The sequence below is a fragment of the Anopheles moucheti genome, chromosome X (assembly GCF_943734755.1).
Source record: "Anopheles moucheti chromosome X, idAnoMoucSN_F20_07, whole genome shotgun sequence".
In the NCBI taxonomy this organism is placed as follows: domain Eukaryota; kingdom Metazoa; phylum Arthropoda; class Insecta; order Diptera; family Culicidae; genus Anopheles; species Anopheles moucheti.
In genome coordinates this window covers 7632152-7645961 of record NC_069142.1, presented here as the reverse complement: position 1 = coordinate 7645961, position 13810 = coordinate 7632152, and the positions used below count along the sequence as shown (strand labels likewise).

Sequence of the window (13810 nt, the reverse complement as noted above, 5' to 3'; positions counted from 1 at the left end):
GTGCAGAGCATTCGGGAATATCTCAAAAGTTTTGTGCTGTCCACGACGCTATGCTCCGTTTTTTTGTTTATTTCTTCTGCCTCTATGTTACATCCTATTAGTGTTGATTAGAGCCAGTGAGCGAGAGGATCAACATTCGGGGCAGGGTTTTCCACTGCTTCATGTTTGCGTTTGTATATTGAGGGCCGTTTCGTGTTGCGCAGAAATTAGCACATACGTTGGGGCAATTCCATTAAGGTGAACTCGCAATCGAGTAGCAACCCACCGCATTTAATTAACGCGTTTATATCCTCCTCAACCCATGCTGGACATTCCTGACGTTTGCTACCGACATACCTTTTCCTATAATCGAACGTTATGCAACCGTGCTAATGCCGTACTGATTGACATTTGATTGTTCCGCATCCAACAGGTTCTAACAGATTTGGTACAGGGCGAATTTATGCAGCTTGGCTCGAAGGAAACGGAGAACGAGCGCTTTGCGCACTATTTCACCAAGACGTACCGGAAGACAGCATCGTTAATAGCTAACAGTTTGAAGGCGGTAAGTAATGGGGGAACATGCGGTAAATTAACGTGTGGTAGTGACACTTTCCTTTTTTCCAGGTCGCGGTACTCTCCGGCGCGGACGAACAAATGGCCGAGCTTAGCTTCCAGTACGGGCGCAACCTTGGGCTTGCCTTCCAGTTCGTGGACGATCTGCTGGACTTTGTGTCGAGCTCGGAAGCGATGGGTAAACCGGCGGCGGCCGATCTAAAGCTCGGTCTTGCCACCGCCCCGGTACTGTTCGCCTGCGAGAAGGTAAGTCATCCATGCAGCCGCCCCACTGCCAACGGTGCGCTAACCTTCCATCTCCCTTCGTATTTTAGTTCCCCGAGCTAAACCCAATGATACTGCGCCGCTTCCGCGAACCGGGTGACGTTGAGCGAGCGTACGAGCTGGTGCACCAATCGCAAGGGCTCGAGCAGACCCGCTTCCTTGCCCGCAAGCACTGCATCGAGGCGCTCCGGCTCGCGTCCCAGATCAGCGAATCGCCGTACCAGAAGGGTTTGATCGTGGTCGGTGACTTCGTGCTCAACCGGATGAAGTAGACGACGGTGATCGTTTTGCTGCTCCCACACACACTGCCACTGTGTGGGGGAGGGGCACCTTTTGGGACGTTTCAACCAGAACCAATATTTCCGAATCGTATCGACGATTTGCCGTGGACAGTGCTGCCCTTTCGTATACACACACACCCATATATATATATATATATACCTGTTAAACAAAGCTTATTAATGGCTCACACCGAAGAGACAGACCAGCGAGAAGGCAATGTGAGGACACCACGATAGGAGAAAAAAAATGGATTTGATAATGGCATAAACAGGAAAGGAAAAACATTCACCATTCAATTCAATTTTCATACCATCGTGCATCACCAGGAAAAGCCTCAGGAATTGAGTAATCGAAAGGCAGCGCGCAATGAAAGCAGAACAAAAAACAAATCTAAAAGACACTTTACTTTATGCTCCGGTAGCGAAACATATGACATCCTGCAATACCATCTACCATCCGGGGTTGTATGTGTGCGTCTGGATGACCGGATAAGTTCCCTGGAAATTGGGGAAAAGAAAAAGTTCACCAGACGCAGCATAATGTGGAAAGGCATTAATTTACATCGTGCAGCCCACGTTTTTGGATCCCTTTTCCTTCCTCCTCCTTCCCCTTCGTTAGCAATACACAACGGTAGTCGGTGTAGTGTACTAATATATACACATATTAGTGTACATTATTATACACAACAACAGAACAACACAGCAAACAAGCAAAGCGATGCAATAGTCTCGAACATTTGGTGGTGCAATGGAAGATTAAGTTTATAAAATCTTACAACGCTTCCCCATCTACATCTTCCTGGTGATGGTGGTAACATTTTTGAGATAAAGGGTTTTTTTTGTTTGTTTTGCTTGTGGTAGCAATATAAGCTTCTTAGAGCAGAAACGCGAAAACCCTGCTGTGTGCTCGATCAATTTTTTTTAAACTATGTTCGTTTTGTTGGTCTTTTTTTTTTTAAATAGTGTGGTCTGCTTGCTGTAAGCTTTGCATAATTATGTTTAGAATTTTCCATTGTTGGCAGTAGGGTTATGTGTGTCGGAAAGCATATAAAAACACCCCCCCCCCGTAAGGGTAGCATCGAGTGGACAAACAGCAATACAAAAAATCTGATCGTGGGGTTTTTTGGAAGCAAAATTATCGTAAAATATTAAAATGGCATGAAAGAAGCAGCGTGTATGCGTACGTGTGTATGAGTGTAAAATTAAGCCAGTGGAAAAGGAGAGGGGGGAAGGAAGGGGAATAGGGGAGGAAGAAATGGTAGCAGGCTATAACTATGTGTTACTTTACGTTTATTAACCAAGAATGTTGCGTGTGCGTGTGTGTGCGGACTAGTGAGTATAATGATTTATCGATCCTTTTTTTTTGTCTGTTCTTCCGTTTTTCTTATAATTGTAATTTGTTTCAAAACAAAAAGAAAATTGTGTTTGCAAAATCTCTTCCTTTCCAACCAGAAGAGTGTTGGTAGAAGTTAATTCTAGTGATGAGCAATAGTAACCGACGTGCAATGATTGATTTTAAACCGTAAATTGAAGCGTACTACCGGCGTGTGTGTCGCAATCCAAGCAATAGCTATACACAGGATGAAAAATAACACGAAGATACCCTTAGAACGAGGAAGCCCTCAGTACGATTGTGCTGCTGGTAGGGATTGTTTTTAGCGAACGCGAAGTAAATAGCCTATTTTTGCATTACCAAAAAAAAACAAAAAAACACATAATCAACAACAAACTGTTCACCTGTATACCGATTTTGCTTTATTTATTCACCTAATACACAGACATCGGCGCACATTTTTTTTTCTTACATCCCTGTACAGTAGTGTGTGGGGTGTCAGGATTTGCATCGTAAATGCACACGAGAGAGAGAAACAAATAAATAAATTTAAACAAAAAAAAAAACCTCATACAAACACACAAAATCACACACACTAGAAAAAAAAAGCAAATGTGTCAAATAGGAATAGTTAAGTTGTGTTACGCGCCAAACCGCGGCATAACACCACTGAATCCCTCAGCTGGGATGGGATCTTTTTGTACATAGGTAAAACCCCACTCATGTAGCCCACCATCGGCTCCTTACTTGCCCGTTGAAGTAGAGGAAAAGAAGAAAACAAAACAATATCATTAGATACGGTGTGATTTGTAAACAATTGAACAGGCGGTCAAATGTTAGCACAAATCGTACGCACGAAACACGAAACGAATCGCCAGTTGCGCGCGTGTGCGGGAAATGGTGTTTTGGTGGTGGTGTTGCTGAACTCGTTCCATCTTTCCTTCTATAATGCGCGAAGGGTGCAACAGTGTAGCGTTTTGTAACAAAAAAGGGTGATGGTAGTAGCTTAATAAGAAACCCAACCACAGATAAGAACAAGATAAAAAAAAACCCGTGGGCTCTCCCTCTCCGCCCCGCGCGTGACTGTGTAAGGATAGTTAAGGGGGCGGGATAGCTCATAGAAGCGCAAAGAAGGTGCGCCACGGTTTTAGTTGTTTTGTAAGCGGCCGTTCTAGTGGCACTTTACACTAATTTACAATTTACCCTCCCAATCCATATCGATGTAAGTCTGCTCAATTACGTTAATAATACTGTTTTACTGCCGTGCTGTGTCGTTTGCTGTTTCGTTAATCACGTGCTGCAGCACCAACAAAGCGAACACACACACACACACATACATGGTAGATGGTAGCACAACGGAACAAAATGGAGTCGTTCAGTCCTTGATGCTGGACGGCAGTGTTATCCAGACCCGGTGAACAAGATTTCGGGATACCCTTTATTGTACATAGTATCGAATATTTAATGTGCCTTGTATGGCATGCCAATGCGAAATGAAAATGTACCCGTGCCCTTATAAACACTCCTCCCCCACCCCACCCCCCCCACAGACACGCACAGTTATTATTTTTTATACAACAAAACCACACAATTATCGTTTTATCGTAATCGCCGATGCGTTCGTTGAGTTAAAAACATGCACACAAAGATTTTGTAGCTAAAATTAAAACAACACACAAGCACATCCACAAACAAAAACCACGGCAATCATGTTTAGTGTATCATAGTTGAATGGTTCCGGAGCGGGTAGGCTAATTAAACGAGTAAAAGTATGTAAAAGTAGCAAGGTTAGAAAGGAGCAACAGAAACAAACTGTCGGAACGTTTTTTTCTTCGTTTGTTTTGTGTCTTCCGATATAACGTTTACAAATATGCGTATGCGGACCGGCTATCAACCCCGTTTGGAAACTTAAATATAAAAGCAAATTGTTAAAAACTTTTGTAAATGAAGTAAACTAACACGCAAACAAATCAGTGCGCAGTTGTGTGTAAGAGAGTGGAAGAAATTACATTAAAACAATTGGGACACAATCACACGTGTCCCTATTGGTAAGCAAGCGAACGTATGTGTGTGTATGTGTGCATACATACTCCCGTGCACACCATAAAAATCAGACAGATGTTAACAAACAAACCAGCACACACATTTACATATGTATATGAACAATTAGTCGCACGGTGTATGAAGGACGTTTATACGAAGAAAATGTTTGTTTGTTTGTCTTTTCTTTTTGTTTGGTTAAAGTAGATTGATACCGCACACATACACATACACACACAGACACACACAGACGATCACATATTCATCTAATCATACTCACACTAATGCCTTGTACTCGAAGGTCCCTGCGATGCGAAGTCAAAAAGTCGCCGAGGGTGTTTTTTTTCTTGAAGGGGTAAGGAGAAAAAGGGGGATGGTTCGAGAAGGGTGCGAGTAGGGAGGAAGTGAGAGGGTGTGGGGTGGAGGCACACAGGCATTGAATAGTAAAGATGTTGCAGTGAAACCCACTGGAAAAGAAGCTGTTTGAGAAAAACCAATGTTGACAAATAAACAAAAAGGAGGAGGAAGGGTAGAAGAGGGAGGGGAGGGGGTGTTTAAGGAGGGATGAGAAGAAGAGGAAGGGGTAGCAGAATTTTGAAAAGTTCAACCACCAATAATGTCCAAACCAGACGGAAGGAGCAAGATAGAGAGATAGTGTGGAGAGAGAAAGATGGAGAGATAAAGGTTAAAGGATAAAGAAGAAAGGAGATGATTTGAGCAGGACGAGAAATGCGGGAAAAGGAAAAGTGTAAAAGAGGGTGTATTAGGGGAATGAGAGTGTATATTTACTAAAGCAACTAAGTGGAGACGCACGCGTTAAGCTGTGCTGCGCACGGTTTTAAACCGGTTAGAGAAACAGATAACAGAGGACGAATGGAGCGAAGGAACAATGGGGAAGGAAAAGGGATGGGTAACGAACGGAACATTGTTGTATCCCTGTTTTTTTGTGAGCATGTTTTCCGTACATATTATATATATATACATATACAATAAATATACATACATATGCTACGTGTTGACGTGTGTATGGTTGGCAAGAAGGAAGCAATGGGAGTGGGGGTGTAAAGCGAAAGGAGCGAAATAAATATAAAATCAGTCACGTGGTGTTAACGTTTTCTTATTGATTGGTTCTTGTTTGGATAGAAACCAATAGTTTAATTGTGCGTTAGTGCCAAAAATTGACAGCCAAGTGTTTTGCAATGTTTACTAGTGTTTTGGTTTCAAGTGTTTACTAACCGTACTCAGCTAGTTTTTGGGCGATACTTTATTTTTATATAATGAAGAATTATGCATTATGAATATATGAATTCATTTACAGCCTTTTTACATATTGCTGCAGGAAGTGTTATCAGAAAATATAAATTTATTTCCAAAACTCCAATACATAACATTCGGAGAACTATGCATTTTCCGATTATTTAAGATTCTTCATATATTTATGATTCTTTACAGATTCTTGCATCTTCAGAGATTTATGAAACATTGGAGATTCTTGCATGTTCAGAGTTTTATTAATCTTTAGGGATTTACGATTTTTCAGCGATTTATGCATCTCTGATATTCATAAATCTCTGAAGAAGCACGAACTTTTAGAGATTAAAGAGTCTGTAGAGATTAAAGAACCTCCAGAGATGCATGCATCTCTGTGAATTTAAGAACTTCCAGAGATTCACGCATCTTCAAGGATTTATTTATATCAGAAGTTAATGAATCTTTAGAGATTCAAGAACTTTAAGAGTTATAAGTGTTTCTAGAGATTCAAGAATCTCCAGAGATTCTTGCAATTCTGGAAATTTATTAACCACTAGAGATACACAAACTTTCAGATATTGATGCATCTTCGTAGATAAAGAAATGTTTAGTGATTTAAAACTCTTCGGATATTCAGAAGCTTTTAGGCATTCACGACTCTCGAGAGATTAATGTATCTTCAGACATGTATGCAGTTTTAAAGACTTCATGAGAAACAAATCCTGTTTGAATGAATCTGAAAGAATTCCCAAAGCCCAAGCACAAAACCCCAACCTCCACCATTTTCGGAATGTAAAGGGGAGCAAAGGTTCGCATGTCACTTCGAAAGAAATCCTTGAAATAGTCCTTCGTACATACCTGCTTCCTTGAACAAATGCGCCCGGCTGCCCTGTTGGAGGTTAGACCGTTTTGTAGCCGGTTTAAAAGCAGTGCCAAACAAACCCATTCGCTTGCCACTCATTATCACCATCATCCACTTCAACTCGCGACGGCACGGGAGGCGGTTGTAAAGTTGTGCCGAACGCAATGGCAATGAAGGGGAAAGTATGCGCCCGCTAACAACAAAGCAACAACAGCGCCCGTTTTGCATGTGCTACCTTTACCTGTCCTAGGACATCGTTGCGTGTCCTTCCCATCTGTGCCGGAGTTGCTTGTTATCCGCTACGTAACTTGCCTTGCCTGGGTTATGCTGGTACCGCATCCCTGTGCAACAAACCAGGCAAGCAACCTCGACATTTATAAGCAAAAACCCTTTTTTCCCCCCGTCGGGGAATGGGGGGTTTTCCACGTTGTGTGCCGTTTATGCGTCTGTACAAAACGGCAAAAGCTCACTGATGTTGGATCGAAGTTTGCGCTTGAAAGTGTAACATGCAGTCTGGGAAGGGAAGGCCTGAAAGGAAGGGGTAGAGGTTACTGCTGCTGTTTGTTTGTGAAACAAAAAAAAAGGAAATGTCTAAACCATCTTTTTCACCGTTCCCACTATACACCACGTGGGTTTGTTTTATGCTTCTCCCCCCTCCCACCCAGTTTCTAGTTATTTGGTTTGATTTGCTTGTTTTTTTTCTCTAGAGAGCGCCTGATAGTAGGCAAATCGCGAAGCTTTAAGCGCTATTAAATAAAAACAAACAGCACAAGCGGGATGGGGTGGAATTGAGAAGCACAAATCTTACCGTACGGCACCGTACGGGTGCTCGACCGACATGCACAACTGCGGGAAACCGGGTGTAAAAGGGGGCAGGCATTGGTTTGGGTGGTAAAGCAGAAGCTACCGTTTCACGGTACGGACTGCTGCACGGCCAGTTTTCCACCGACGCTGGGTGCGATCGGTACCGCCGAAAGCTGCCACAGACAAAAACCGGATACCATTCAGTGCACTCCTTGCCTTCGGCTCCGGGTGTGGGTGTGTATTGTGTGTGTGTGCGCGCGCTTGTTTTGTGTGTTGAGGAAGGTGTGAAACAATTGCAGACAGGGGCTGAAAGGAGCGGCGAGCTGGTTGCAAAGGGATACAAGGGCCCTGTCAGAGTGTGATTTGTAACGCGTTTAGGTTTCGCCTTGTTTCGTGTGATAACTGGCACAGTGTGTCAGCAGCGCGTAGCTTACCGTGTGAGCGTCTGCCCTGTTCCAACCCGCAAACTGTTCCCCATCTGACCCATCTGCCAGTTTGAAATTAAAAAAAAAAAACCATGTGCCTCCTGATGTCGCAGCGTCCGGCAATCGTCACGTGCCGGACCAACGTCCAGTAAGAGTGATTAGTTGCGGTGGGACACTTTCTGCGCCCTGGGAGTAGCGCATGGGCTCGCACAACCTATCCGACCATCCGATCTTCTGGTGTGACGAGCTGAAGCGTTTCGAGCGTAAGCGCATCGCCGATGAGAGCCTGCGGGACTTCAAAAACCGGAAGCTGATCGAGCGTCGATCCCGTGCGAAGGAGCAATCCCATGTAAGAAGCGTTCACCACATTTCCACTCGCCCTACCACCCCATTCCATGCAAAAACGGCTCAGTGTGTCTGTGAGTGTGTGTGTGCGTGTTTGCGAACGGAACGAAGCGAAAACAACAGGCGGGCGAATTCGGGGCGAAAAACGCAATCAGCGAGCTTTTTGGACGGATTGCCTACATTTAGGCGCTATTCTGTAAAAACACACCATCATCGAATCAGTAGTTCATCATTCATCTAGCTTTTCGTCACCTTCATAACTACACGCGCATTGGCAGCGGTAAAATAAGGGACGAGTGGTGACAAGCAGCAGCATCCGCTCCCTTTCCATCTCGCCCGTTCGCATCCCAGCACTGGTTTGTGGGCATAGGACGATCATTTGTGACGCTCCGCGGTGTCCAATTTAAATCAATCATCAGCAAACGACAGCAAGCAACCGCAATCCGTGCGCAACCACTCAACCTACCGGTACCTCAACAGCTCCTGGACCGCGCGAGTCTTAGCGGTTAGCGGTGGAACACAGGTTAACAACGTTATGCTTCCCCGAAACGCAGCCCCCCCCCCCCCCCCAAAACGCGCACGCCGAATTTTCGGGTCGCCCAGTGTGTTGTTTCCTTGCGTAATGATTTTGTGCACGCGCCTAAAAGTATGCTCCGTAAACTACCCGCCGTGTTCAACGTGGCCTATTGACGTACTAATTGCATACTTTCAGGCGCAGTTTTTTGGTACTCTAATCACAGCGCAGTGTAGCAATGCACGGTGCGTCCGAAATGTACAGACATAAAAAAGACAATGAAAGCATTGTAGTTACTTAAAAACCATGCCACCATGCTTACATTAACTTTCCTATTGCTTCCCAACCTCGATCCCTCCGTTCGGCCCGTTGTCGGGGGATAACAAATTACACGCCCTTACGCTAAAGCACGTTGATGCTATCGGGCAGAATGGGGGATCATTCCACATTAACCGATTGGCTTATTGATTACCTTTTTTTGGTTTGGGGGAGGAAGGGGGCATCGATACAGTTCGATAAATAATTTATTCCACCGAAAAATGTGACATCCCGTTCCAGTCGCGGGCGTAGCACCCAATTCCTTTGCTCGCGACCCCACCAACCATAATTCACCCCAAATTCAAATTCATTTCTGTAATGACCTTCCAGAACAACGTGCTTTTTGTGCTGTTGTTGTTGTTGGTATGGTTTTTGTGGCCTGATTTCCCGTACCGACCAAGGCAAACCGAAAAACAGGTTAGAGGTAAACAAACAAATTACTTGCCTAACTTTAGGGGCGCACACTAGAATGCTGAGCGATAGTGGTAGAAGGGGGTGGAAAGATATTTTATATTGGATGACACACATTTGTGGATGTGGCTGCTCCGTGACGGGTTGTCATTTGCCAAAAGGCTGAACCAGAGGGGGGAAAAAACAATTCCTTTTTCGCACGCGGGCTTCCTTACTGTCGTCCTTCGTCGGCGCTTGTTTACTGTTTTATGAACCGCAATGCGCGGAGGTAGCAGGAACAGAGAGGGGGAGGGAGGGGAAAGGAGAGGGAGTGAGGTAGGAAAAGAAATTGGTGGCCTTTGGGTTTCGTACGGTGCAACCATGCCCTACCCTACCATCGGCAAAAAAGGATAGCACTGAAGAGGACTTAATGGTTGTGTGATTTGACATAAATCATTTGTCATTGCGGATATTACGGGATGATATGTCCACACGGGGTGGATCACAACGGTTTAGCTGTATCTTTATTCACACACTAAACCCTCTAAAGGGGAGTTTAAGGCGAAATCAAATGGCCGATTGTTTCAACGAAGCGAGAAGTGCAATGGCGGACGAGTATCGATCCGATAAAGACCTACCAAGCCTAACGCTCATCGCTTACTGGTAGGAGTCCTTCCAAAACGCAAACCAAAAACAACTCCACTCACTCCCAAACGGTGCTACCGTGTGCGAGTACTATCACTGACAAAAACTTCGCTGGATCGAAACATTCAAGGGCTTCCCCGCTATTCCGCTTGTGTTGGGACTTTCAGAGTCTTTCCGAGATATTCCACTATTTGTGGTTACGATATTGATGTCGTTTGATTAAGCCCCCCTTGAAGAGTCCTTGAAAGTTGAAAAGGTCCTCAATGTACAAATTAGGTCGTCTAAAACGTGCGTTAAGGGGCGATACGGTAATCCTGAAGATTGGAGTTGGAACATTTCTTTTTCTTTTGTTGTGCGATCCTTCCTGTCTTGTTGTTGTGTTGCGTGAAGTTCAAACATTGTAACCCGAAGGAACTAAATATTCACCGACAAAGTTTCCCCTCTTCCAGTACCGGGAAGTGATGGAGCGTTACTCACCGTGGGGACGGAAGGGTGGCGGTGCACCGAACGATACGATTCGCATGCGCAACATACAGCTGCAGGGTTTGTATCCGGAGACGAAGAATGTAAGTACCGGTGGGGATCCGGGATGCGTGTGTGAGCTGTTATACCTAGCGATCGTCTCTGCTTCTCAGGATCTGCGGAATCCGGTGTCGGTGGGACGTACGCGTGGTGTCGGTGCGGGCGGTGGCGGGGCCCCGATCCGTAGCGCTTCCGGGCAGATCGTGACCGGGCTGACCGACGATCCGATCATCAGCTTCAACGACGCCAACCGGTACCATGTGGATAACGAGCTGCGGTACAAGACGTCACCGGCCCAGAAGCAAACGTACCGGGCGGAGCTGGACCGGATCGTGGCGGAGAAGGAAAACCGGGCGCGCAAAACGCGCAGCTCCGAGCTGGCGGAGTATCAGTCGCAGCCGGGTGGTGGGACGACACGGCCGAACGGTGGCCCCTGGGGGAAACCGGGCCCGGGCGGGAAACCGTGGCGTCCGCCGAAGAACGTCGGCCACAACTTCATGAAGTCGATGGGGTGGACGAACAAGGAGACGCTGCAGGATCTCGACCTGGAGCTGGTGAACAGGATGCAGCGCCAGCTGGAGGAGGAGAACCGCTTCCTGAAGCGCTTCTCCAACTGCTGCTCACGGTGCGTCTGTCAGTGCATCAGCAACAGCCTGGAGCAGGCGCCGGCACCCGCCCACGGTGGCAGTGCCGGTGCGGGCCGGGACGCGATCAAGTATCACCCATCACCACCTGCTACTGCGCCGGGTTTGCAACCGCCGGCTCTGCCACCACCAGCAACAGGGTCCGATCGACGCGTTCCACGACTCTGCAATCAAAGTCAGCAACAACAGCAACAGCAGCAACAACAGCAACAACAGCAACAACAACAACAGCCACAACAGGCGGGGGCGGGGGGTGGGCGGCGCAATGGCGGGCGGGTTCCGCCGACGCGCAACTGTATGATAACGGGTGGTGTTGAGCTGGTGCCACTGCTCGCCAAACGGCGCTCCCAACCACGTCCCATCAGCCTCGGCACGACCGACGTCACCAAGATCGATAAGTACACCGCAAACGGGTAATAGTGGTAGTAGACGTCTAGCCGTACCAACCACACCCTTCCGCCCAAAAACCTGTCCAAACACCGACTCCTCCAAATCTCCCTACAGACGCGCTTCGTGAAGTGCTCGAAATGATTTCATCTCCCAAAGAAAAAAAAAAAGATTCTACGTACTCCCCCCATTAATGTTCCACATCCTGCCCATGGCCAAGGGTGTGCGTGTGTTGCCTGTTTTGTTGTGAATAGTAGCCAGTAAGACAATCTACCCATATTTCAACTCTGTTTTTCTTTCCGCCACCGTTAATGGCCACCGCCCGTGCACTAATGTACTAACGCACGGCTGGGGCAACGCACTGCAGCAGTTTGGCACGGCGCACCGACGACGGCTACCTGACCGACCTGTGCAATCAGATGAGCCAGAAGCAGCGCAAGGTGGAAACGGTGCGGGCGATGGAGTTTGAGACGAGCCGGCAGCACTTCGAGACGTGGAGCACCTTCTGGGGCCGGCCGGGTCACGGTGCACCACTGCCGAACAAGAACAAGCTCAACCTGGACAATCTGCTTTACAAATCACGCCGCTAAAGCAGAACCTGTACCAATGCCAGTTTACCCAGTGCGACGAAACATCTCATGGCAAAAAACACCTGTAAGAGATCACAAGTCACCGAAGTCACTGTAGTTGGCAGGAAATAGAGCCCGACATTATAGCGTGCTTTAGGAGCACTGCATGTGATGCAGATGGTAGATGCTGGTGTTCTACCTGCCAAGTGCGATAACATACTGCGAGGTCTATTTCCTGCAACAGAGCCACAGACGTATGACGCATGACACGATACGAGTCAGTCAAGTAATTAAAGATGGACAATTTTCTTCACTTGCCGAACGAACGCAAGTGAGTGCAAAGTTGCTTCGCTTTCACCCGAAAATGACAACCGAAAAATAGAGAGAGGGAGAAAAAGATAAGAGAACAAAGATAGAAAAGAATAAGAGAATGAAAGGCAATTAATATAACACACAATCCATCCTTTTGATCATTATCTCCATCGCATTGTATATAAGGTACAACGGATCAGTGAGTCAGTGATGAAAAGGGAAAGCTAGCGTAGGCGCTAGCAGTCGGGAGTAGGCAACATACACAAACACACACACACTCGTTCAAAGTGAAACAAAAAAACAAACCGATCGACTAAAGGCGATCTAAATGTCATCTGGTAGTATCAAAGCGTTACGCTTCGCGTTACGCGTTACGCGTACACTAACGACTTCGCTACGAATGACAGTTGGGGTACCCGTAAGTAAACAAACAAAACAAACGAAAAAACCACACACACACACATTTAAATATTGTGATTCTGTTTACAGCGCATCGTTAGAGTGTTGATTGTTGTTAGTTTTATTGTAAACGGTTAATCTATCAAGAAATGGATGTTAAGTTTTCTGTTATTTTACCATTCAACTGTTTTGCTCTTCAAAAAAGCTTTAAAATCGAGAAATAAAGGTGTGAATGATCGTACAACGATGGAAAAGAAAAAAACAAACGCTCTTGTTAGCAAACGAAGCAAAACAAAACAAAGCACAAAACACGCACTGGAAAGAGAATTTAACAGGATTATAAATATATAAATATAGCGAGAAAATGCTATCGTGTTCGCGCATTAATGTAAATGTATCAAACGTGAATGATTCCCATTCCATTTGCTAGGGATATACGAGCTTAAACTTTATTAAACGATTTAAAAAAAAAACGCGAATGTTCCGAAAGAATTTCTTAGCAACAATATAGAAAAAAGAAACACCCGTTCCGCTCACGGACATGCTTCCACTTGCAGTGAACATACATAAGCGCCTGATAATAAACGATCGACGCGTGAGGAGTTACCCGCGCTCGTACGAAAGAGGGGTTAGAGGTTATTTCATTTTGTAATTCCTTGCATCCACCAGCCCAAACACGTCACACGCTCACACAGCTGATGCGGTATGCAAATGTGGCACTTTCTTTCATTATTTACCGATTATGCTGCTCCCTCTGCACCGTCGAGCCCTCTTCAAGCAAACAAAAAACCCTCCAGGTGGGTCAGTAGTGGCGAAATCTTTGCCATCTCTACATGTAAACACCAGAAAAGATAAAAAACAAAGGTGGCGATAGCAAGAGTAAAGCACACATGGAACAGCAGCAAGACGGCGCAGTACGTGCGCATCTTTAATGAGCGTCGATCTCTCAT

The 13810-nt window shown here is 45.9% G+C and overlaps 2 protein-coding genes across 2 annotated transcripts in view; both read left to right on the top strand.

Annotated features, from left to right (window-relative positions):
* Nucleotides 1-5565, top strand: part of LOC128306801 (all trans-polyprenyl-diphosphate synthase PDSS1-like) — a 46090-nt gene extending 40525 nt beyond the window's left edge. Inside the window, exons 6-8 of the mRNA XM_053044414.1 lie at nucleotides 413-544; nucleotides 607-801; nucleotides 870-5565. Coding sequence (XP_052900374.1) covers nucleotides 413-544; nucleotides 607-801; nucleotides 870-1091 — 549 coding nt within the window. The 3' untranslated portion in view covers nucleotides 1092-5565. The remainder of the gene's footprint in view (nucleotides 1-412; nucleotides 545-606; nucleotides 802-869) is intronic.
* Nucleotides 5566-7917: 2352 nt separating this feature from the next.
* LOC128306882 (uncharacterized) lies at nucleotides 7918-12553 on the top strand. Its single transcript, XM_053044519.1, has 4 exons — nucleotides 7918-8164; nucleotides 10462-10593; nucleotides 10663-11606; nucleotides 11948-12553. The coding sequence occupies exons 1-4, from the start codon at nucleotides 8015-8017 to the stop codon at nucleotides 12168-12170; spliced, it is 1449 nt and encodes a 482-aa protein (XP_052900479.1). The 5' UTR covers nucleotides 7918-8014; the 3' UTR covers nucleotides 12171-12553.
* The last annotated feature ends 1257 nt before the right edge of the window (nucleotides 12554-13810 follow it).

Excerpts from the sequence above, each read along its gene's own strand:
- LOC128306882 (XM_053044519.1), top strand. The coding sequence starts at position 8,015 with ATGGGCTCGCACAACCTATCCGACCATCCGATCTTCTGGTGTGACGAG. Across the intron at positions 8,165-10,461 it reads GTGCGAAGGAGCAATCCCAT|TTTCCCCTCTTCCAGTACCG; the intron begins GTAAGAAGCGTT and ends TCACCGACAAAG. Across the intron at positions 11,607-11,947 it reads GATAAGTACACCGCAAACGG|CAGTTTGGCACGGCGCACCG; the intron begins GTAATAGTGGTA and ends AACGCACTGCAG.